The sequence below is a fragment of the Artemia franciscana genome, chromosome 7 (assembly GCF_032884065.1).
Source record: "Artemia franciscana chromosome 7, ASM3288406v1, whole genome shotgun sequence".
NCBI classification, from domain to species: Eukaryota; Metazoa; Arthropoda; class Branchiopoda; order Anostraca; family Artemiidae; genus Artemia; species Artemia franciscana.
The window spans coordinates 30,534,366-30,559,570 of NC_088869.1; the positions used below are offsets into that span (position 1 = coordinate 30,534,366).

The following is a 25,205-nucleotide window of genomic DNA, read 5'->3' on the forward strand; positions in this document are numbered from 1 at the left end:
TTTTTTAAAGTTGAATCTGAATAATCGTTCTTGTTTTTGAATTAGCGTCCATTACAGAATTTTGTCTACTAGACAATTAAAAAAAATCGTTACTAAACTGTCGGATACTATGGACCATTTATTCGTTCTTTGGTAAGTTAACTTACTTCATTACAATGGTTTTTGGAACCAAACATACCCTGATGAGGGGTCCCAAATTATTTTGAGGGGAGAGGGATCATTTAACGCAATATTATGTAAAAGAAAATCCACTCCCTGTTTCCGTTCAGTGTGTCCGTAGGAAACAGAGTCAAATATATGCTGTTGTTGTTAGATTCTTTGAAACCACTTCCTAGGTAAAGGTAAATTTTTCTTTTGTAGATTAATTTGCCCTTCCTTCCTCTCTTTTATGCCCGGGCACTACAGGCGATGTGGCTTGTATTAGTTCTTTTTCGCTTAATGAATAATATTGATTTCTAGACTGGGACAACACTCTAACAATTTTTATAACTATTAAAACCTTTGTATAATTACACTGTAACTATTATACTGCAATAGTAAAATGTCAATTTTAATAGCAAAAATCTCTTGTAATGCGGCTTTGATATTACGTGAGATAGCGAAATTTGTGGATTACGTGACGAGAGTTTGTGGTACCCGCTCTAGAACTTGGCACACAGCGTAGTTCACGTGGCGAAATTATGTAACAGTTCTCATTCTTTCTCAGTAATTATGTACCCGCAATTTCTTACAGAATTGATTAGCATTACGGTGCCAACGCTTGTAAGAATAGAAACGTGTATGATATTTATAGTTTGTATAAATAAAACTAACTACGCAGTTGAAAGATATATTATATTCTAATGACGTCATGCGAGGGCCATTTTCAGATTCGAGGCAAGGGCAGAATGGTGGCGCTACCAACCGTCGCGATACGAAGGACCGGATAAAACCATGGCCCCTCTGTATATTAATTAATCTTTCCAATGAATCAACAGGTAAATTGTTAAATTAGAACCATAAAATTTTTTCAAAGAATCCTGCAGCCGGGGGATATCCAGGTGGGTTACCGGGTTTGAACCTTAACTACCAGATGGGTGTACCTTGGCCACGTCCTTCGTGTGCCAGAAGATCTACTCCCATATACATTTTATAAGTGGTGCCCTGAAGGGAGGCGCAAAAGAGGTCGGCCAAGACACACCTTGCAACGGCAGTATGAACACGATCTGAGTAGAAGGGAGATGTTCCTTCAACCACAGTGGGAGGTTGTCAGGGCTGCATCTCAGCTCAATGATGTATAGTGAGGTTTCGTAGGCGCCCTATGCGCCATTCCTGGCTCTGGAAGATCTAAAGTCTAAGGTAAACGACCGCTCATTACTTGCTTTCGAAACTGAAATCACTAATTAATATTTGATAAACAACTCATACGTTTGCGAAGACCCCTTTATCTCCTTATTGCACAATTAATTCCGACACATCTATAGGTTTCTTTAAGGAAATGCGTCGGTGTTGATTTTTTTTTTCATATCTTGGAGTTCCTGGAGCAACTCAATGAGATCTATATCATCACAATATTTTACCTTTATTGCTACTTGCTTTTATTTTCAGGAAATGGTGATGAAGATATGGGAAAAATCAAAATTTCAGATTCAATTTGCTCTTACTTACTGCCAACTGCGCCCACTAACTTATTTTGATAAAAGCAAAATTTGAAAATTACAAAATCATTATAACTGTTAGATTATTTATTTGAAGTTTTGTGCCCCTAAAATTTCTGTGCCCTGAGCATGTGTCCCCTCTGCCTCCCCTAAAACCGCCTCTGCCTAGCCTCCATTATTTCGGTTAAAAATTTACAAAATGTATTTGTAATTTACGCATTTTTCTCAGATAGGTTTTAGTAGGAAAGGTGACCATTTCTGGTTTGGATTGTCGGATCATCTGAGAGGTCTTGTTGACTTTCAGTAAGTATTAGAAGGGCCAACAGAATCTCAAGTTTTCACGGAGCTGAGGTAAATCGGAATGCATTATATGTATCCAGGTCATCAAAATAGCCTCTCTGCAATGTCTCTGAAATTGTTCGGGGGATAGAGCTGAATCTTTCAGCCATTGCAGAGAAAGGAAGGGGAAAGAGTACTTCCATTTCTTTTGGGGGGGGGGATAGGGACTAAGCAATTTTTGTCTCTGATCCATGTAAACGTTTTTATATACTATTACCTCCAATGGACTCATAATCTATCCATGGTTAAGCAGTGCGGTAAACCAGAAGACACTAAGTATAGTCAGGTTATCAAAATAACGTATCTGCGATATCTGGGGAACAGATTAGGGAATTAAGTTGGAACTTTTAGAAATGAAACGAAATTAAAACGTAGAAAACGGGTATAACATTTCAAATAAGACAGTGAAAAATTCTCATTATTATTATTAGTAACGAAAAGTCTTTTTGGTCATTTTTCACTGTCTTAATTGAAATATTATTTCAGTTTTCCTTTATTTTTATTTGTTTTATTTGTAGATTAAAAGACAATACAATCTAAAGATATTGATCAAAACATTTTGCGAGTTTTAAGGGGGGGGGGAGTGGACATTGAGTTAAGACTTCAAAGAAAGCCAGAATAGCTGAATCAAAGACATTATGTACATCCAGCTCATTGAAATACCATATTTGTAATGCAGGAGGAACCGCTTGGGGAATGGAGCTGAAACTTTCAGATAGTAAGAAAGCAGTGAAGAAGGCTCCATATATTGTTTGTGTTATTGGAGGGGGGCTGCTAAAGATATTTGGTCTCTAATCAACCTAAAGGTTATTGCACTGTAAACCACTAAAGGACTTCGAATCTATTTATGATTAAGTATCGAGGTAAGTATTGAGGAAATGCCTTGGGAGATCAACATGAAACTTTCAGATTTTTATTGGAAAAGAGAACAGTGCAGACCTTGACTTTCAACAATGGGGAGGGGATCAACAAAGGCTATAATTTTTGTCTTAAATAGGCCTAAAAGTTTCGGCACTATGAGCCTCTGTCTGACTAAAATCTATTCTCAGTGAAGTAGTGATGTAGAATAAAAGAAATCATGTGTGCTCAGATTATCGAAATAGCGTACTTACATTATTTTTTCCATTTTTTTTTGTCTTTGATAGGCTTGTAAATTACAGGGATATAAACAGATCCAGATAGATCTCAATGAACACAAAAACATCTTGAAGGTTGGATGTCTCGATGTTTGAAAGGATGGCTTCAGCCCTATGCAAGACGAAAAATTACGCAGATTTTGAACTCATATGAACAATAGTCCCCCTCTCTATTCACCGAAAATTTCAAAATGAAACTATTTACGAAGATTTTATTTAACAAAACTGGTGCCGATTGTAAAATTTGACTGAATATTCAAAATATTCCCAAAATTTTAATTACAATCCAACCTTTTAATTCAAAATCAGGAAATGTGATTACTGCAGAAACGCATAGATGTAATTTCAGTTCATTTCAAGCTTTAAGTCATTATATGAATTTATTTTTGATTAACTTACGTTCTAATATGCCTCTTTACTTTACTTTGAAAAACTTCTTTCTTGGAAGTTTTTGAAAAGCTTCTTTATCTTATGAATTAATCTACGGAAGGGATGGTCACTGAAACTTGGGAGGGAGCTTATCTGATTAAAAATCAAAAGCTATAGTAACCTTGTTAATGTTCAGGGGTGATTGGAGAGCAACCAGCCTCTTCTTGTGCCCCGATTCCTCCCGTAACCTCCCATGGCATCGGAGAAAAGTTTCAGATAGCCATACTCTCAGAATAGTCGAAAGGTTCAATAAATGTGACAGGGGGTTAAGTATCTCATGTATCCCCAGGGACAAGGGTCGTAAACTTCGCAAATTGTCCAGTATTTAAAGATATGCTTTATACTGAGAAAAAGGCGGGTATGTTTTCATTTTCGATGTCCAGTTGACTTGATGCTTCTAAAGATTGTTCGATGGGCCAAAGGAACCATATATTTTCGCTTGGGCGGGGGGGGGGGCTTGGGGGTACAGATATAGACCAACAAAATGTCTGTCTCTGATCAGGTTGAAACTTTCGTCTGTAGATCCCTTGGTCTAAAAAATTCCAATGTGCGAAGAAATGAGTTTAGGGATGGCCTCCCCCCAAAAAATGGGTCTGAGAAGGCCCATCAACAATATTTTGCTGATTGACTTTAAAGTCAATTAGCAAAATTTTTGTCCTTGGACCAAGGAGAACCTAATGCACAAGAAACAATAGAAAAGAAATAGTGTTTTCCCCAAAAATAGGGTCAAAAACTGATTTCTTGGACGGATTGACACATATTGTGGATCCGTAAGTTCCACAGTGTACAAAACATTTAGGTTGAGGGCACACGCCCCCGAATTTCGGGCCGAATAATTTTCTTTCCGATTGGCTTGAAACATACGTGAGAGTCCTTGGGCAAAGGGGACCTCATTGCACAAACCAAAAACCGAATGAAGAAATATTGCTTCACCTGAAAATAGTGTCTAGAAATGGGCCAAATACGTTTTTTTTATGAACCGTTGAAGAAAGAGAAAACAATCTTTCACCCTTCAATCTATCTTACAGTCTTTTCGCTAACTGACTAGATGGCTTTCTAGCCGATTCCTAGGTGACTTTTTCGCTACTTAACAAGCCAATTTTCTGAAATCCTTCCATCCATCGTAAACTACGAACGATGTGCGGATCTGATTCCGAGGGACGACATTCCAAGTTTCTAATACCTGGGATTCGTAACAAAAGAATTTGGAAAAGCTTAACTTGAAACTCTGACACTTGAAAAATAGAACAATTACATTCTGAAAATATCTCTTCGATTAAGGGGGTACCATTGGAAGAGAAGTAAAATCTCCTTCATAATAACTAAGATCCGTGTGCATGACGCCATGACCATATCTGTTCTTCTTTATGGAAGTGAGGCGTGGTTACTCAAAGTGTTACTTGCAAAAAGCTGGACATATTTAACCACAAATGTCCTCGATTCATTATGTGTGTCCGCATCTCAGATTGTGCTTCCAACAAACAAATTCACGAGGAAGTTCTGCAGTAATTCTCATGTCGCTATTTTAAGTAATTACAACTATTTTAAGTAATTACAAAGCGACAGTCATGTCGCTATTTTAAGTAATTACAAAAATAATATTTGTAAGTAATTCATGTCGCTATTAAAGGAAGGTCACACAAACGACCCAGATGTGTCATGCTACACTCTAACGAAGCCATCGTAAAACAGTGCCTCAAAACAGTGAGCGTGGCTTTACTGTTAAGGCAGATTAGAGGTTGTCAAAAATATAGGTTGCAATGGAAGCACATGACGATCACAGAGGCTACTTCAGCTGATCACAGTAGATAGCGTAAAACTTGTCACAGTTATTAGATGCTGGAATGAGTCTGAAAAGGCTTGGATTGAGAAACAATTAAAGAGCTCGAGATACACGGCCTTATTCAAGCTAAAGAACGACCATATTATTCAATGCGGGCGCATTTTGAGCCAGTTTTTAAACTAGAGATTTTTCCCAGATAAAAACTCATTTTGAGCTTTTTTTTTACGCTGACTTGCTTATATTGAAGAGTTCCAAAAAATCAATATTTTCAATACTGGGTATGTAGAACAACTCTGATAGATGTTTGTGCTCACCCGATCTCCCTTAATACATTTATTGGCGGTTCAGCCAAACCATTTTTCTTTTCATAATTTCAGTTTTTTTTACATATGAAATATTTGCCGATAAAATGCTGTCTTTTCTACAAAAATGCTAAGTCCATTTGACCATTAAGTACAAGAAAGTTTAAGCAAGCAAAGACTATTTTTAATGACGCATGTCATTTCGACTCGTCACAAAAAGCTTAGGGCCTGAAAAACTAGAAAACTAGGATTCAAATTAAGTTAAAACTACCACTAGCCAACTCTACCAAGTTTTTTTTTCCTAGAATTGTGTCTCTTGAGCTTCCTTTAAAGGAATCAAAATACATGAGTCCAGGGATAACCTATCGCTGAAGACCAGTCCAAGTAGAGATGGAGCGTCTTATAAAACATTTCTTCAAGTACTTAGTGCAGGGTGTCTCCTCTCGTAGGTACATCAGACCGTACCGCGTTTTCCATATGGTTTCGGCTAACGTAAGAGGGACGGTAGTGGATGTACTTTTAGAAACCAGCCATTAATGTTTTATTAAATTCTAACTATAAGGTTGTAATGGTACCCGATCAGTGCTACAGGTAACACCTTGAGGCCCTATTTTGGGTCCCTGGATTGTTAAGAATAGGTTTATAGGAGCCTATGTAAAAATGACCTCTATATTCCCCGATTGGGGTAATGGAAAAGGTGACAAAGCTGGATGGTCACGTGTTCTTAGAACAAAGAATGAAGAACCAGTTTTTTTCCGCAGTAGGATTGGACTCAACCGAGATGTGAGTCCAAGAGCGGTCTGAGGAAAAATGAATTCCCAAGAAACGATGCATTCTCAAAAAAGAGATTAGTAGACTATTTTTGTAAGTATCATCCTTGATTATAGAGCCAGTATGTCGATACAAGACCTTAATTGGGCAATCAATAGCTCCTTAGTCTATGATGCGTTTAAGTTCACCATACATGCATCAGACCATTTTGCTATATCCGCCAGACTGTAAGAACAGAAGTTGACTTTAAGGATAGGGAAGCTTGTACTGGGTCTTATGAACAACTGCATAGATTGTGTTATCGCTAGCTAAACGGTCGAGAGTGTGAATTAGATTGTCCACTATTTCATTGATAACCATTCTAGAAAAACGTACGTTCCAAGATACTACCCTGAGGAACTTAAGCCTTTACTAGGTATTCACTGGAAGTAAATCCCTCGAGGAAGATTTGTTAGAAAACACAAGAAAACCATAATTTCCATGCACTTAAGAATTTTTTTCAACATACCCTGATGTCACACTAAGTCAAAAGCTTGCATTACCAAAAGGCAGCAGCATAACGTCGTGCCCCCGCGCCACAGGTTCGACTTACTCCCGACGCTGGGCATCAAGGTAGTCTAGGGTCAAGCAATGGCCTAATGTCTGAGGAAGTTATTGTTGAAAACTACTGGTCCTGCTGTAGATACAAGTAAAGTTTATTGGAAATGCAATTATAGACATCAGCAATATTATCGTTATTTCAACAATAATTCGAATCAAGTCCAGGAAATACATGTTGATTCATAACTAACATGTAACTTTCGGCGTGGCAATTTAAAAGAAATCCCGTGCTCTATAGATACTGTCTTAAGAAAACCTTAATACTAAAAATATTGTATTAAAAAAGTAAGAAACTAAAATATATCTTATTCATATGCTTCAATTTGACTATCGTCAACTTGTCCTGTAGCCGGATAATAAACCTTGAAGCTGAATTGGTTGCGAGAAAATGAGCCCTGAAAGAAGATAAGCATAAGTTAACACCTAATTATCAAAATGCCAGTAGGGGAGAGGGGGGCGAAACCGTACGTTTTTGAGTTTTTGACCCCTATAAGTTGTTCTTCTAAAGATACAAACTTTGTTTTTACATGAACAGAAAGCTTAAATATTCATGTTTCTTAGCATTTTTTTTCAATGACTTCCATCAAGTCGTTTCTCAGTGAGACCCAAAAACACATGACGTCTTAAAGTGTCCGAAGTCGCCCCTACCGTGGGGCGAATTCGGACACATGAGGGGCATTTTCGGACATCTATTAGTTAACGATTCAAACACTGCATTCAGATAATATAAAAGTAGCAGAATTAACTGGAATATCAAAAGAACTCTAAAGGTATTTCACATTATTATTTTATGACATAGCAAGACAAGTCACAACCCAAATACAAGGCCTTTGACTGCCTGATCGCCCTGTCCCTCTTGCAGCAAAAGGAGTAGGCAACTTCATAATTATATCATTAAAATCAGTTTCAGAAAAATCAGGCCATTCTGGGAAGATGGACTTTTCACTTGATTTGCGGAGGTAGTTTATTTTAGCTAATCTGCCACTCACTTCTTCAATCTCACAAACATAGTGTTGCAATCTTTGAAATTTAAAATTTGATGTTTTTGATGTTTTGATGTTCAAAAATTTGATGTTTATCAGAGTTTTTTTCGCCATAAACCTCACAAGCACAAATTTCCAGGAGAAAATTCTTCGTCAGTCTGAAGTTCACTAACACTTCCAATGTCTCCCTGATGGCATGTTTGAATGGTGCATAAACCGAAACATCAAGGGGGTGAATGCGATGAGAGCAATGGAGAGGAAAGGTCAGAAGATGAATGCCATTATCTTTGCTCAAGGAAACTACTTCAATTGAAATATGTCTTTCATGATTGTCGAACAAGAGCAAAACAGGATTCTCTTTGCTAGGTTTAACTTCTTTCTGGAAGTGCTACAATGAACAAACGAAATTTTCCGAGGTCATCCATCCACTGTGATGGGCTAAGCCAATGCATCCTGGTGGTCCATCTTGATACATTCTCTCAGGAGCCTTGACTCTTGGAAAAACAAACGCTGATGGAATAGTCTGACCAGTTGCAGACACAAAGCACAGCATTGTGGTATTTTCCCCTCTTTCTGCCGACACGGTCTGTGCCACCTGTTTTGTCCCCTTTTTAGCAATCACCTTTGGAGCCTGAAAAACTGTGGGTACTCCTGTTTCGTCGCAGTTCCAAATCCTACCAGGACGAAATTGTAACTTGCTATACAGTCCCTGAAGATTACGAAAGAAGGCACCAATTACAGTGGCATTGAAGCCGGCAGCACAAGCCTGGCTTGTATTTTCCGGTTTTCTAATGGACAAATTGGCATTACGCTTCATAAATACTTTAAACCAGTCAAATCCTGCTCCTTCATTCAGCTCCCAACTTGGTGGGAATTTGAGCTTCAGAGTTGTTGCCCATTGGTAGGCTAACTTTCTCGTTGCATTTGGATTTAGTCCGTGTTTCAATATTGAGCAGTTTTCGAGGTATATAGCAAGATCTCTCTCTTGTTTGGGAGTAAAAACGAACTTGGAACTCTCCCGAACACTATCATTATCATTGTTTGCACTTGGGCTACCCTTCTCAAGATCTTGCATTCTACTCTTGTAGCGTTTCACGGCATCCACAAGGGTAGACTTCTTCAAAGAAAATTCTTCCGTGGCTGATCAGAAAGATGAATTCTCATTTAAGACTTGTCTCACAGCACGCTTCAATAATTCTGGATCTGGGGGGCCACCCCCTTTTCGAATATAGGTGCTAACCATCTGTAAAATCAAAATCTAAAATGTCAAGCACGGAGAGAGAAATGTCCCAAAGTTTTGTGAGCTGATTTTCTTTGAGAAAACATACTTCAAAAATAGTTCTTTGCCTGGGTGTCTGGATTGATGAATAATAGATTTTAATATATACTTTGTTGTGGGATTCTCGCGCTGGGTTGACCTCCTCTGTTAACTTGTATCTTGTATGTTTTTTTTTATGACGAGATGTTGTGTTTTTTCTATGCATTTATACTGTCCCAGCCTTACGAGCTCTACTCTCTGTTGGGGCATAATATTGTTTTTGTTTTTTGAAAGTTGAATTTAATAAGTTCTTATTCCTAGTCTATCATAAAATTGAAATATTTGGTAATTTCCTAGACCTAGCTACTTCAATTCCAGACTCGGAGATACTTCCATCAGCAAGGGGTGAAACCGGACACCACGAAATGTGTCCGGAGTCGCCCCCAAAAAACTGTCCGGAGTCACCCCTTATTGACGCCATTTTGAAAATTTACCTTTTTTTTGGAAACCGCCAGACATTTCTTGATGAAAATTACGAGTTAAATACCGGAAACATACCTCTTATGATCCTTCTAACTTAAGAAACTGTAGCTAAAATAGCTTGGAAAATATTTGACGAGGACTATAGGTGTCGAAATTTCCAGAGAGTATATAAAAACTTCTTTACCTCTTATCTCAGTAGTCTTTGTCATCAAATATTCAAAACTTCCGCCTAATGTGCGCTACATGAATGGCATCTAGCAGCAATTTTCTGAATGTATTGGTTCAAAGACTTTGGACGAGAGGTCCAACGGACGGTTTCGCCCCCGTATGGTTTCGCCCCCCTCTCCCCTATTCATTTGACTTACATAAATGCTTTCTTACATCTATCACGACAACAAAGCAATCTCAAGCCTAATCAGTTCAGCCCCCCCCCAAATAAAAGAGACAAAGGTCTAATTTATACCCAAATTTAGCTGATGCGTAAATCTTCGTTAAAAATCGAAATGTTACTTTTGAACTTAATATACCCTTCTTCTACCTTATAGACTTCTTGGCCATTTCTTTTGGTTATACCATCTGTTGATTTGAAGGAATCTGATACCCTCGTACCATAGCAGAGCCAAGGTTGTTTTCAAGCAATGCTTGTATGGTTGAAATAAATCCATAGCTTTACTAGTTTTTAGCAAATCTGTTTCTAATACTTGTCATATTTACATTCAATGCTTAATCCAGTCTCGCAGAGGCCGCGGGGGAACTTAATCTTTTTAAACATACTTTTACATTTTAATTCAATTATGAATTTAAGAGATTATATAGGCGATCAAAACTACCATATTTTACAAAAAAATAACCAAGTCCCACTCAGTAATGCCCCAAAACAAACTGATATACATGTAAATCAATAAATAGTCAATTATTCTTAATTTTTTCAAAAACAATAAAACAATCGCACGATTTAATACACAACAAAAACCAGAAGCGTCTCCAAATAAACGTCAAATACAACTGAAAGCCTCAGTATCAGGGTTGCCAACTGTGGACGTCAAAAAAGAGTGCAAGCCAAAGAATTTGTGTGTGCACGACTGATGCCGCATATGCAACCCCTTTCACTCTTCTGAGCACTCTTACGCTATTTTGCAAATAATTATCAATTATTCTATGATCAATAAACATAATATGCTTATTGCCTTTTAATTTTTCAAATGAATTTGAAATAAAGTTAGGAGGACTCTTGCTTAAATTGATCTCCAAATAATGGATTAGATAATGATTTTCATTCTTTTTTTTACCTTAAAAGGTAATATTCTGCTTAAAACTTGCTGGTGTTTATTTTGATTGCTTGAATCTTTAACTGAATTATAGTTGTCTTCATCGAATTTTTAGATAAAGTTTTGTCTCCATTTTATCCAAATGTTTTGAGAAGAATATAAGAGAACCAACGAACTAGTCGTGAACTATAGCTGACTTCACTGTAGACAAGTCAAGTACCGTATCCTAGCAGCGAAAAAAAAAAAAAAATGGTGAAAACACTCTCAGTCACACAACATAATTCTTCCTCTACTTCTTCTTCTTCCTCTACTGGATTTTCTCCTTTTTTCCCTTTTTTTGTAAATTTATGTACAGTTTTTATACAAAATGAGTAGCTTTCTGGGACATTCCCAGAAAGTGGATGGCTGCGTGTTTGGCAAACGTACTGGTTTGCTTTCAGTAAATTAAATTTGACCACATTAATGAATATGAATAGATGCGAGTGAGACAAGATTTCTGCGAAAGGGGTATTTTAGATGTGAATCAGAGAAATTCTTTCTGGGTTGTTTATCCCAACAACACAGAAGTGCAAATCTAAATTTTCTACTATAGAAAAACCACATCAATAGCTTACAAAAATGCTCAATGATCCGTAATATGGGACATAATATTTTATTTTGATGCATTGGCAATGTCAATGGAGGAGAAGTCAAGCCCATCAATAACTACACAGAATTTCGTAAACGAGGTCATGAAATTTCGTAAAAGAGGTCAAAAAGAGTGTAAAGAGCAAAAAGACTGCAAATCCGGTCCGTGAAGTGAAAGAGCGCAATGAAAAAATGAGTGCATTTCACACGAAAAGTGTGCAAATTGTCAACCCTGCTCAGTAGTTTTCAATCCTCCTAAGATAGCATATTTTTTGTGTCTGGTGCCTAAAGGCAAGCGAGTATCTCTACAGCCATTAGTCTTCATAAAAAAAAGACCAATTGTATATGTAGTTTGGTTATACTCTGTTTTGCCACAGAGCTGGGAAACCAAGTTGAATTTTCCAGGAAAAGTTGTTTAGGGCGTGGAAAGGATAAGAGGAGGTAAAATTTTCACTTTTTATAGGAGGTAAAACAGTCCTTTTTTATACCAGTCCTCCAACCGGCTCTTTGGCTACTACAGAACAAAAAACTGATAACGTGGCTGATTAACAGGTTCAAATGATTTTGCAAATAATTGGATGAACGCGAAAATGATATAAAAATGAAAAGCAAACTGGATCAAAAGCAACTCACAGGATTAACAACTGTTGTATCTGTATTAGTAGTAGTGAAAGGTTCAAATTTATCAGCGATGACTGCTAAGTCTGGTAGTGGATAAATACTTAGTGCGCTATCATATGCCCAGTAGGTAGGTCGAACATTTAAGGGAAGCGGTGATAGGTGACACTGTGACACCAAAGTCTTCACAAACTAAAATACAAAACAGAAAGTTAGCTGAAGAAAATCATGGAATTCATCAGTAAATTATAAAGAAGAAGATAAAAAACAAAATCTTTTTTATGCTTTTGGCGGTTCATTGTTATAAACATGAAAGATTTTTTAGATTTTCAAGACTATTCTCACATAAAAAGCCTCATTTTTCAAGTATTTCTGCATGTGCGAAAAGCAGGCATAATACATAAGAAACTATAACTAAACTAAGAAACTAAAAAAATATCAAGAATTAAACTACGAGGGTTGTAGAGAAAATACCTTTTGTTTAACAGTAGCTAAAAACGAACTTTTCGCTTTTTATATATTTCCTGTTGAGTATTATTCATAAAAAAATTTAACTATAGACGGAAGTGATCATTAATTTCAGACCAAGCTCCGGATTTTCGTTTTGTTCATTCATTTTGGGATTGAAAATTGATTTAATCTTGCAACCCAAAATCATTTTTTGCGCCTCAAAGGTGAATTGTTTTCTGAAAATTGTTGATTGTTGTTTTATAAATGAGCACGACTCCCCCCTTTTCCTCTGTTAGATTAAGGTCAATCAAGCAGTAAACCTAACAAATAAGTATAAATGAAGTTACGTTTAACATATGTTTCATAGATAAAAGAAAATATATTTCGAGCATAAAAAATAATTAGGAAATCATTAGAATTCTTTTAGGAGGTAGGAGCTAACACTGAGCTAGCTAATACGCAAAGTCCGAATTAAATTTGAGAATTTGAAAGTTTAAAATAGAAAAGCTCTCAGGACCGAGCATTAAGCAAATGCCATTCGTTCAAACTTAAACAAAAGGAATTTTGATTTTTTTTTCTTATTCTTTAAATATGAAAATACATCTTTTCCAGTTGTCATGAAGGATGATAAATGGTAAAATAATGTCTTCCAATTTTCAGTAAAGAAACTTATATAGCATTTTTAAGTTTCAAATATAAGACACTGAAAATAAGTAGGATTCTTTCAACTATCCATGACCCTACTATGAACTAATTAACAAACGAAAGTTCACATGAATTTTATGAATTAAGACATTTTGAAATTGAAAAAGTTCTTAGAAAAAGAATATATTATTTACCTAAAGTTAAAAGAAAAAAACTTTCCTTATTCCTAATTAATAATGTCGAGATAAAAAACGCATTTTGTGTCAGAAAAGGAATAATAATGACAATAAACGCTCAATAAAAGCAAGAAATTATAAAATAATTGAAAAAGAGCATTTCAAGACTTTTGGGAGAATTGCTTCAGCTAAGTTACTTGCTGTTTAAAACTTTAATTTTATCAAAAAAGTCAAATCTATCATAAAGTTACACGGCATCGCAAATTGCGTGCGCTTCTTCAGCCAATTTGTCAGGCAATTTGAAGAAGATAACTAAAAAGAAACAAAATAACAGTAAAACATACATAAGGGTAATAACGTTATGTAAACAACCTTATTACCGTAAATAACGGTAAGAAGTAAATGGGATGCTTTCAGTTATAAATATTTGCTTAAAATCATAATTTCTCACAAGAATTCCCCTTGCCCTAAAATAAATACTATGTACTAGAAATAATTACATCACAATATCGTAAAACCCATAGACTCTGATCAGTTTTTTTGGAGCGTTAGACCCTAGCTTTCGGGTAAATCATAAGAGCTTCCCCAAAACTTTAATGGGTTCAAGCTGTGTATGAATACTCTTAAACTTTATGTTCAACTCCTCTTCTCCGCAGATTGATAGAAGGGGATTCCAAAAAATTATAACAATCATTGTCTAAAAATATTTCACATTAAACAAACACGCAAGATACAAACATAATTTTTCAGTAAGGGTCAGATCTGTGTGAAACTAAATTCATAATAAAAAGAAGCTAAGTTTGTTTTGCAAAAACAATGGGGAGTAACACTTAAAAGGGGCATATTTTGCCAAATATATGCAATATAGGTTGTATGGTAATAGAGGTTGGAATTGTCCAACCTCTCAGTCCCTTAGGCAACGCAATAGCATGTGTACAATTTTACTTAAACTATCTACTTCAATGATTTACTGCTTGAATCCACAAATTCCCCGCCTCACTTTAATGTAGCGCTATAGATGAAGATGGAGTTGAATCCGATCGTAATTTGCACCCCTTTAATATTCCGCGACTTTCATTCATTCTTTGTTTAAATCCATCTTTAATTTAAAAATAAACTTTTTTTTTGTATTCTGTATAATTACTATTAAAAGATAATTATCATTTTCCCTAAAAAAGAAAAAAAATAGAAAAAGCTAGCAATACGCTGACTTCACTGGTAGGATGCCGAGCATAAGCACGTTTCTCAGGTCTAAAACTCTTCCTTCACTAAGGTAGCGGCTTTGGTTTTAGAGATTGGAAACCCGAACCGCAAAGGAACCCTCGAAAGAGAACAACCACCAGGCAAATGGTAGCTCTCATTTCAGTCGAGTCATAGCTCGGTTTTACAGACCTTTTAAATTGCAGACCACTAAATAGGTAATAGCTTTATAAAAGGAATCGACAGAAAAAAAAACAAGTACATACAGTTTCATTTAATCTAGGCACGTAAATTTGGGTTTATCTTCAATGCTCCTCTTGACAATGCTTTTATGTACACTAGTGTAAATTTTTCTAACACTTGGAAGGAAGGAGGGGGTCTGATGGCTAAAAACTGTACTCTTGGATTCAAATTTTTCAAAAATGTCCATTGAGAGTAGACCCTGATGTATAATAGCGTGTATAGCCAGTGCACGACAAAAACACAACAATTATCCGTTGAAATGAGTCAACATAAATGCCGAATATTCTACATCTTTTGTTTCTGATTTCCCCTTAAGGAAGCTACATGGACAGCTTTATGAAACAGCTACTAATTCGAGTTGAGAGGTTGTGGCGGAGAGGTGTCCTTGTAACCTTATGCACCAGCCGGCATGGACCAAAGACCAAAAAATAGACAAGCAAGCTAAATGCTTTTCTTTCCAGTTGCATGTGCAAAATTAGTTTTTTCATGTCATACCGACAAAAATTTCACAAATTATTTATGCTCGGTAATAAATCGCATTCAAACAATTTTATTCTTTTCATTCTAACATCGTATTACTTTCCAAAGGACGTAAAAAAATGAGGATACATTATCTTTATGGCTCTCCACTGTCAGAATGACAAATGATTTGTTACCTTGTTATGTTCTCTATTTTACTTCCGTTACAGGTTTGGCTCAAATGAGGACGAGAACACCAATGCACAGTTGAATGATTAAAATACAATTACTATTCGATTATATCGCTATATTGAACAGCACTAGATAACCGCAGTCACGCGCGCAGGGGAGAAGAGGAGCGTAACCCCCTTAGCTCTCAAAAATTTGCAATTTTTATCTCTAATCTCTAATGATTTTTTTACGAAGTTCACCTCTTTTTGGTTTATTTAGAAGAAACTGTCACTCCTTCAAAATATTTCTTGCTTATATGTCGGGTAAACTCATTGCATTGTCTGTCACAATTTATTTTTAATTTCCGAGAGCTATATTTTTCAACCTTTATTTCCTTGTGTCCATAGAAGAAAGTCAAAATTCGTTAAGAACAAGTCTGGGTATCTGACTCCATGGTAGGTGCCATAGGATAGAAGATACCCATATAAACCTATATAAAGAAACCAACAGTTGATTTTTTTTTTTTTTTTACGGTTACTGATTTAAATCTTTTTACACCAGTGTCTAACCTGGCTGATAAAACAACCCCTTTTTGAAGGAGGGGAAATAAAGTAAGCAGTTTGAGAGAAATGTTTATACCATAAGCGGTAAACTAGAGAATAGATTTGAGCACGACCAGCTGGATATGAATAAATTACATAGAAATTACTCTGCTATGGATTCGAGGTTTCTTGATGGCACAGTTACACGTCCGCCATACTTTTACAATTACTGAGTATATTAACACAGATTAAGAATAAAAGAAGTAAAACAGAGAATTGTAGTTCGTCAACCCATTTTTCAAAGCCTATAATCTGACCACAAAGACTTTTAATCCTTTTTGTTCCCTCCAAATGGGCCAATCAAGGTTTAGATTAAAAATGTACAAAAAAACCTAATGGAAGAAGGACCTTTGCTTTAAAAAGCGTTTTGTTTACCGGAGTAGTCCTATTCCCAGTCTCTAAACATAGAAATCATAGTGAAACCTCTATTAGTCTTCGTAAAAACTCCCGCAAACCGGGAATCCCCCGACAACAATTATTGGCAAGATTTCTGCGCCAAAAGATCCTGCCAAATCCATCAGTAAAATCGACTGCCAAAATGTTTACCTCCCACATGTTGTTACTTTGTTTGTGCTATGTTTTCTCGCTTTTCCTTGTCACAACAAGTTATGACTATAGTTAGTGCGAGCGTTCACAACTAAGTCGACCTTAAGATCAAATTGAAGTAAGTGAGTCTCTTAGGGGAAACATTAGCGACATGTGAATTCAGAGGAAAAGAAGGTGAGTTGCTGGAACGTTTAAACCTTTCTTTTAAAATGCCAAAATTTCAAGGCCATGGATTTGGATCGCAGATATAGTAAACACAAATAAAGCGCCAATTTAATAGTAAATTATGGGGCTCGTTTTCGTCTTTTGTCACTTAGGGTTCCTGGCTAATGACAAAAATAGATTAGGGCCAGGGGCGTTATTTGCTTCGTGGCAGGGGGAGGGGGCAACTTGACACCCCAATCCCAGCTCACCCCCCCAGCTGAAATTTACAATCTTCAAAAATCTTGTCAAAACTAAAATAGGCCTACATAATGGCCTATTTTCTTTAGTATACCTTTGCCTTTATGGTAAGATATGGCTTTTTTCCCCTATCATTTTCACTTAACTTGGGAAAATCGGCTCCAACTCTCCCCCTCCCCAAGATTTTGAGGAAATTACGCCATTGATTAGGATCAACTACAAAAACCCTTTGATGAAGACCCGTTCGAGTCCCAAAACCTATTCCCGAGAAAAAGCAATAACTGTCCTTCTATACAGAGCCAATCCTGTATAACTGGGCAACTTGTATGCAGTGATTATTTCTTTGATTCAGACTTGAAGCCAATTCACGTAACTTCGTAATAAGTGGCGGCCCTAAGGCGGCTAATAATCTCTTTAATACTTTTTATCAGCATGTTGGTGTCGCAGCACAAATGTCCGGTCTTTAGCTAGAAGTTCATTGATATGGCACATCTTTATCATTTCTTAGTAAGAACACACGCAAAACAAATTGGGAAATTGCTAGCACTTTATCAATCAAAGAAGAAAATATTCGGAAATGACGGACTTAATGGTGTGCATCTCGTAACCCCACACATTTAAGTCAGAGACTGTCTATGTTCAATTATAGTGTCGAGCCAGTATTAAAAAACAAAATAGTTTTGAAACATTATACTTCGTAATTCCACATTTCTATTCCGTCGTTTCGTTTACTTTCGATGAACGCATAGAATTTAGAATACTTTATTTTTATAATAAGTTTACAATTTAGAATACGTCTTACAGGTTTGATGTGCCTCTTTAGTTTTTGCTATTACCAACCATAACAGGACTAAGTTTATTTGATAAAAAGCCAACCATATGATAGCGAAAAGATGGACAGAATTATTTTAAAGTCCAGGATCCAATCCACTAAATTATAGTGGATATAGTGACTATAAAAAAAAATGTTGTTATAAATACTATAACAATAAAATTTGGTTATGGTGACTATAACAATAAAAAAAAAGAATGAAATACGAGAATGACGAAGCTAAGAATAGGTCCTTTTATATACAATGATATTAATAGCTGATCTTCCAACCTTACCTTTGACCTTAGATCCTTCAGAGCCAGGGGTGGCGCTTATGGCGTCCACAAAACCTCACCAAACATCTCGGAGCTGAGCTGCAGCCGCGACATCCTCCCACTGACATCTCTTATTACTCAGGTCTCGGTCGTATTGTCGTCGTAAGGTGTGTCTTGGTCGACCTCTTTTTCGCGTCCCCTCTGGGCGCCACTAATATACTGTATTCATTAGTCGATCCTCTGGTATACGGAGGACGTGGCCAAGTAATGTCCATCTCCTACGTTCCAGAAGGTCAGTAACTAATGGCTGACCGGTTCGTCGGCGAACTTCTATGTTGGTGACCTTTTCCTGCCGCGATATGTTCAGAATTCTCCTAAGGCACATGTTTTCGAATACTAGGACACGTTTCTCCAGTTGGGTGTTTAGTTTCCAGTATTCATTAGCATAGAGGAGGATGGACATCACATTGCTATTCAGGAGGCGGAGCTTCAAGCGCACAGAGTATTTACTACTGCACCAGACTGGTTTCAACTTGCTAAAAGCCGATGTCGCTTGTCCAACTCCCGATATACTTAGATTCCTTGACCTGTTCAATTGTTTTATCTTTGCATTTTGGTATCAGCGGAGAGTCAGATGTGGCCATACTCTTTATTTTACTGACATTTACTGCAAGACCCATTTTCTCGGCCTTTTCGTCTATGGCGTCGAGTAGCAGCTGCAGTCGCAGTTTTGCTCCTTCAAGAATAACAACGTCATCTGCGAAGTCCAGATCAGGGACCTGCCGGCTGCTAATCTTCACTCAAATGCCTGAAGACTGAGGTAGAATATAGTCCATTACAATAACAAACAGAAACGGGAGCATTAAAAATAGAAGTAACTATAGAAGTAATAATAATAGTACCTATAGAAGTAATATAAGTCGAGTAAGAAAAAAGTCTAATTGTAACATGGCTCAAGTAGTTCAATTAGCCAAATAAACTCCACACAAGAGACAGTTGGGCCCTTAGGTCTTATATACCGATAAATGTTCTGCGGCCTATTATAATTGGGAATCAATTAATTAAGGTTTCTGTTATACAGTCCAAGAAATGGTGTTACAGTTAATATAATCCTGGGTAAAAATCGCGCTTATTTTATAGAGAAAAAAAGCCCTTGGTAATAAAGGAGTTTGATACGCCTAAATAAGTATGGCAGCGCTAAAATAAATATAACAGCTTGTACTTAAGTTGCACTTCAATTACTACTTATGTACAGCTCTACTAGCACCATTTCTCGCTCAGTCATATCTAGTCGTCTAATGGAAATAAAATAAAGTCATATAATAAAGGCATTATGCAGTTTAAAGAAATAATTAAAAACCACGAAAGACAGTAGAGCTCCGCTTCTTTGAAAGCTAGTTAATTTTAAACAGTAACAGTGCCACATATATCCACTTGACGAAAGTCATCCAGCAGTCTACCAAAGTAACTAATTACGGGATTCTAGGTAGTTCTAGGAATTCTTCAACGGGTGTTTTCTTCTTTTTCCATCTAGTCCGAACTGCACTGTTCTAAGTCAAGAAACATTGAAAGAAGTGTAGTTTCCCTTGCTCAAGGTTAATGAATTGTCTTCTGGTGGAGATGCTGATACTGGGAATATGCTTTTAGCACTGCTAAGCACTCAAGCCTGAGGTCTCCTAGCAAATTCCTTCGTAGAGACAAAATGGATCCTCCAGTTGAAAAAAGTCTTTCAACAGGAGCTGAAGATGGCGATACATAGTTGTACTTTCGATAAACTTGCCGCACATGAGGGTAATTTTTAAGAATGCAAAGGTACCTCCGTTTGTCTCCTAGAAACTGCAAAACCTCTATCTTCACTTTGTTAACTGCAGAGTTAGACTGTGATGAATCGCTCTTTATCTTCTGAGAATTCATCGAAATCATCACCTGACAAGTGGCTGGACATTGGTTGGTTAGCGTAGTGCACTAACCAATGGAGCATGTACTTCACAGACTGCTTGAACTTCATCAGTTTTTTTTCTGAAGGCTTTTATTTGTCCGGTAAATGCTACCAAAGAAACATTTTTCTTTCAGGAAAATTTGTTCAAACAATTTTTTGCCAAATCCTGAAATCCTGCTACTTTTGAGTCTGGAAATTTCCTTTTTTTAGAAAAAATCCTTTTCTGTAAAAAAAAGTCATTGCATTGAAGCAGAATGTACTTAAGAGAGTATTTGAAAGTACTTAAGAATTTATTGGTACTTGAGAGCTCCAAGTACCTATTTATTTTACTCAAGGATTAAGTATTAAGTACTCTAAGAATAATGTACTTGAGTAAAACTCAAGTACCTTGGTTTTATACTTAAGTAGTACTTGAAGTACTTCCCAACACTAATTCCATGCAAATAGTATGTTTCGATTTAGTTCGAATTTTTCCTCAATATTCCCTGAAACTTTTACCGTAGTACCATTATACCACCGAAATACCATAAAAACCCAAGTAGTGGCAGAAGGAGTATTAGCGTAGCGATGCTAAGAGTGACAGTACACTTTAAAAAATTAATTAGATTTCCAACTAATTTTTGCTGGATTTAAACCAGTCAAAACCGATCCAATTTTTTCGGTGAAATTCGGATTCGTGTTTCAAGTCTAGTAAATTATTGAAATTATTAAGATTTATGTATTTTTCAGCAGAAAAAATGTAATTCCCAACGCAAATCAAATATGCTAAGATCAAATTTTTTTTTAAATATCATACTGAATTTGACCAAGGTGACATTTAAAATAGTATGTTCAATAGTAATTCAAATCAAAGGTTGCAATTTTGACAAAAGGACAAAACAAAAGTTATTTGTCTTTTTGAGTAAAAAAGAGCATAAAATTTGGGTTGAATGAGTTGAATTAAGTTAAATTTAGACGTCTACAAAGTGCTAACACAAAAATTTATGCATAAATACTATAGTTGTATAAAACTTTAATAGGTATTTTTGTTTTGTAATACATTTCTTTTATGATTTTCCTTAGCTAGAAAATTTGTGAAGCTGCTACTCTATTCTTAAAAATATCAATGCTCAAGATATGCTACCCTATGAATTCAATTTTTTTCTAATTAATAACGAGAAGCTTTGTGTGATTTTTGTTGACAAACATAACACACAATTTTTGTTGAATCTCAAACAATTTCTTTACAGTGTAGTTGTATACAAGTATTGTCTTTATATCAGTTGAACATCCCCCTCATCATGCCCTGAAAGTTTCAACCTAAAACCCTAATAGCTGAGCGAACTTCGCAGCAAACTTTGACACTTTAGTTTTATACTGGTCTTTTTGATTTCAGCCAATTTTTGATTTTGTAAGTTTTTGGTCCTTAGCATGAAAAGAGGGTAAACAGAATAGCTAGGTCCCACTCGAGGACGTTTACAGATTTTTACATCAGGAGAGACTAACATTTCGTGGGAGGCAAAGATCTTGAGAATGCTAAAAATAGGAAAGAACTTGTGCCATTGGAAGAGAACGATTTTTCTAACTCATCATCATTCGAACGTTTTACCAAAGTTAACTCTGTCAGGATGATTTTCAACAATAGAATGCTTGTGTGCCTTAATTTTTCCCATTGTTTTAGACAGAGTAAAATTGAAAGAAAGTTTAAAAGCTCAATAGATATAAATTTTCGAAGTGCAATAATAACTTTGCTGGTAAATTGTTTAGATTAAAAGAAAGGATGAATTGCACTGTTTCTATATCTTTTTTCATACCATACCGAATAATTAACACTAACAAAGTATTTTTCTCTCTTTTTAGTAAATAAAATTTTTTATATTTGATCATTTTATGTAGGAAATAAGCATGAAGTTTTTTTTGTCCAATAAGTTTTGTTACAACCTAATGATATACATATTTTTATTTCCATAGGATGTGTTGTAAATCTCCTATCACTGTGTTCAGTTTTGGTGTACCAGAATAAATCCTTTCATCACAATTAAACTAACCCTCTTTAAATTTTGTGTTGAAATGACGAAATTGTTGGCGGTTTTCAATAAAAATTTCTGAAACGCGATATAAGTGAAAAGCAATAGGGTTTCATTTATGAATCTTTTTCAGCATGGAAGGAGTTTTGTAGAAACTTTGGAAGGTGCTCATCCAGCCGAAAATTGAAAGTTTTAGTATTTTTTTTTAAGATTCAAAGGGACTGATGCCAGCCCATTTCCCTCCCAAGCCGTTTTTAGTTACCCTCCCTGCAAAGATATTACATTAAAATTAGCTATTTTGTTCAAAATAGTCAAAACGTCATTTTCATCATAATACCCTCATATGTTTCTGTTATACACATGATATATCCCTCTTTTTCTCAATTATAAATACTACACCACAGATATATGAGCATGAGTTGTCAGGTTTGTAGCCTCCTTCCTTCAAAGTTACTTTCCAACATCCTTTTCAACAAGCCCTGAAGTTTCAACTTAATACTCTCGGCTGTTCTTAGGCTATTGCTGATTGAAATTTTTAACAACCCGCATGCAAATAATATGCTCTGATGTTGACCAATAGCCCCCTAGAAATTACCTGAAAGCAGTCGTAATTAGGAGTGGTCACAGTCACTAGTCGTTGTAGTCAAATTAATGAATGGTCGCTGCCGTTGTAGAAGTAGCAGCAGTAGGGGGCCTGAAAGTTTCAAGTTAAAACCCTTTGCTGTTCCTAAAGTATTACAGATACGCTTCTTTTTTTTACAGTGTCCTCTGATTTAGTTAAAAATACCTCTCAGTATTCAATATAGTTTCACCTTGAAAACCTTACTCTTTTGGAACACAACTGGGTTGAAACATTCCCCCCTTTCTCAATGATAAATACTTTGTGTAAACATTAAAAAATTGAATAATTTTTAAATTGCCAAATAATTTGCCTAAAAATAAGTGTATTCTTCATTGTTAATATTTTGCAATTCTTTATTGTTAATAGTTTACATTTTTTCCTGTCGTTTTTTTCTCTAAACAATTATTTTTCAAACTTTACTCCTCCTTCCATATAACCAGGATGCACCGATTTAATTCGAAATACCCCTCACCATCCACAGCATTTTTAAACATTATACCCTTCCTCTTTTTGGACACAATCATGTTAGAACATTTTTACCTATCCCAATGACCAATCCTGTGAAAACGATCGAAAATTGCATAATCTATAAATTGTCAAATAATTTAGCCTAAATAAGCATATTCTTTTTTGTCAATGTTCTATCAGTTAACCTCACGTTTTTCTTTAATTGATTTTTTTTTCAAATTTACTCCTTGCTTAGCGTGACTAAATGCCCTTGCATTTACAAATGTATTATTAAAATTATAAATCTATGTTTGCATTCATCACAATATAACCGCCCCTGTTTTGTACAGTAAGATCTCTTCTGCGTAGCTAATTTCCGATAATCATAGAGTCCGGCCTTATTATCAAATTCAGGATGTCCAATCGTTTACTCTGCAGCTAAAAATCAATCATATTGCTCTGCAGCTAAAGATTACTCAGATTACCCTGCAGCTAAAAATTACTCATATTACTCTACAAGCTAAAAATTACTCGGATTACTCTGTAGCTAAAAGTTAATCACATTAATCTGCAATTAAAAACTAATCCGGTTACTCTGCAGCTAAAAATTACTCAGATTACTCTGGAACTAAAATTTACTCAGATTACTCTGCAAGCTAAAAATTACTCAGATTACTCTGCAAGCTTAAAAATCACTCAGATTACTATTCAGCTAAAAATTACTCATAATTTCTCTGTAGTTAAGAATTACTGAGATTACTCTACAATATAAAAATTACTCAAGTTACTTTGCAGCTAAAACTTACTCAGATTACTCTGCAGCTAAAAATTACTCAGATTACTCTGAAGCTTGAAATTTACTTAGATTACTCTGCAAGCTAACAATTACTCAAATTACTCTGCAGCTAAAAAATACTCAGGTTACTCTGCAGTTAAAAATTACTCAGACTAATCTACAGCTAAAAATTACTCAGATTACTCTGCAGCTAAAAATTGATCAGATTACCCAGCAGCTAAAAATTACTCAGATTACTCTGCAGCTAAAAATTACTCAGATTACTCTGAAGCTAAAATTTACTTAGATTACTCTGCAAGCTAACAATTACTCAGATTACTCTGCAGCTAAAAATTACTCAGATTACTCTGCAGCTAAAAATTATTCAGATTACTCTGCAGCTAAAAATTACTCAGATTACTCTGCAAGCTAAAAATTACTCAGATTACTCTGCACCTAAAAATTACTCAGATTCTCTGCAGCTAAAAATTACTCGGATTACTCTGCAAGCTAAAAATTACTCAGATTACTCTGCAAGCAAAAAATCACTTAGATTACTATCCAGCTAAAATTAATCAGATTACTTTGCAGCTAAAATTACTCAGATTACTCTGCAGCTAAAAATTACTCCATTTACTCTGCAGCTAAAAATTATTCAGATTTTCTCTGTATTTAGGAATTACTAAGATTACTCTACAATCTAAAAATTACTCAGGTTACTTTGCAGCTAAAAGTTACTCAGATGACGCTGCAGCTAAAAATTACACAGATTACTCTGCAAGCTAAAAAGTACTCAGATTACTCTCAAGCTAAAAATGACTCAGATTACTCTGCACCTAAAAATTACTCAGATTACTTTGCAGCTAAAAAATACTCAGATTAAACTACAGCTAAAAATTACTCAGATTACTCTGCAGCTGAAAATTACTCAGATTAGTCTGGAGCTAAAAATTAATCAGATTACCCTGCAGCTAAAAATTATTAAGATGACTCTGCATAAAAAAATTACTCAGATTACTCTGTAGCTAAAAATTACTCAGATTACTCTGCAGCTAAAAAAATACTCAGATTAAACTACAGCTAAAAATTACTCAGATTACTCTGCAGCTGAAAATTATTCAGGTTTCAGTACAGCTAAAAATTAATCAGATTATTCTGCAAGCTGAAAAAAACTCAGATTACTCGGCGGCTAAAAATTACTC

General features: G+C 35.7%; 1 protein-coding gene across 2 annotated transcripts in view; it reads right to left on the reverse strand.

Annotated features, from left to right (window-relative positions):
* Positions 1-7,254: 7,254 nt before the first annotated feature.
* Positions 7,255-25,205, reverse strand: part of LOC136029154 (DNA polymerase epsilon subunit 2-like) — a 96,934-nt gene continuing 78,983 nt past the window's right edge. The window contains exons 8-9 of one of the 2 annotated variants that reach the window (XM_065707248.1): positions 12,250-12,426; positions 7,255-7,392 (exon numbers count right to left, since the gene is read on the reverse strand). In XM_065707248.1, coding sequence (XP_065563320.1) covers positions 7,303-7,392; positions 12,250-12,426 — 267 coding nt within the window. In that variant the 3' untranslated portion in view covers positions 7,255-7,302. The remainder of the gene's footprint in view (positions 7,393-12,249; positions 12,427-25,205) is intronic. The other variant, XM_065707249.1, reaches the window with a different exon arrangement.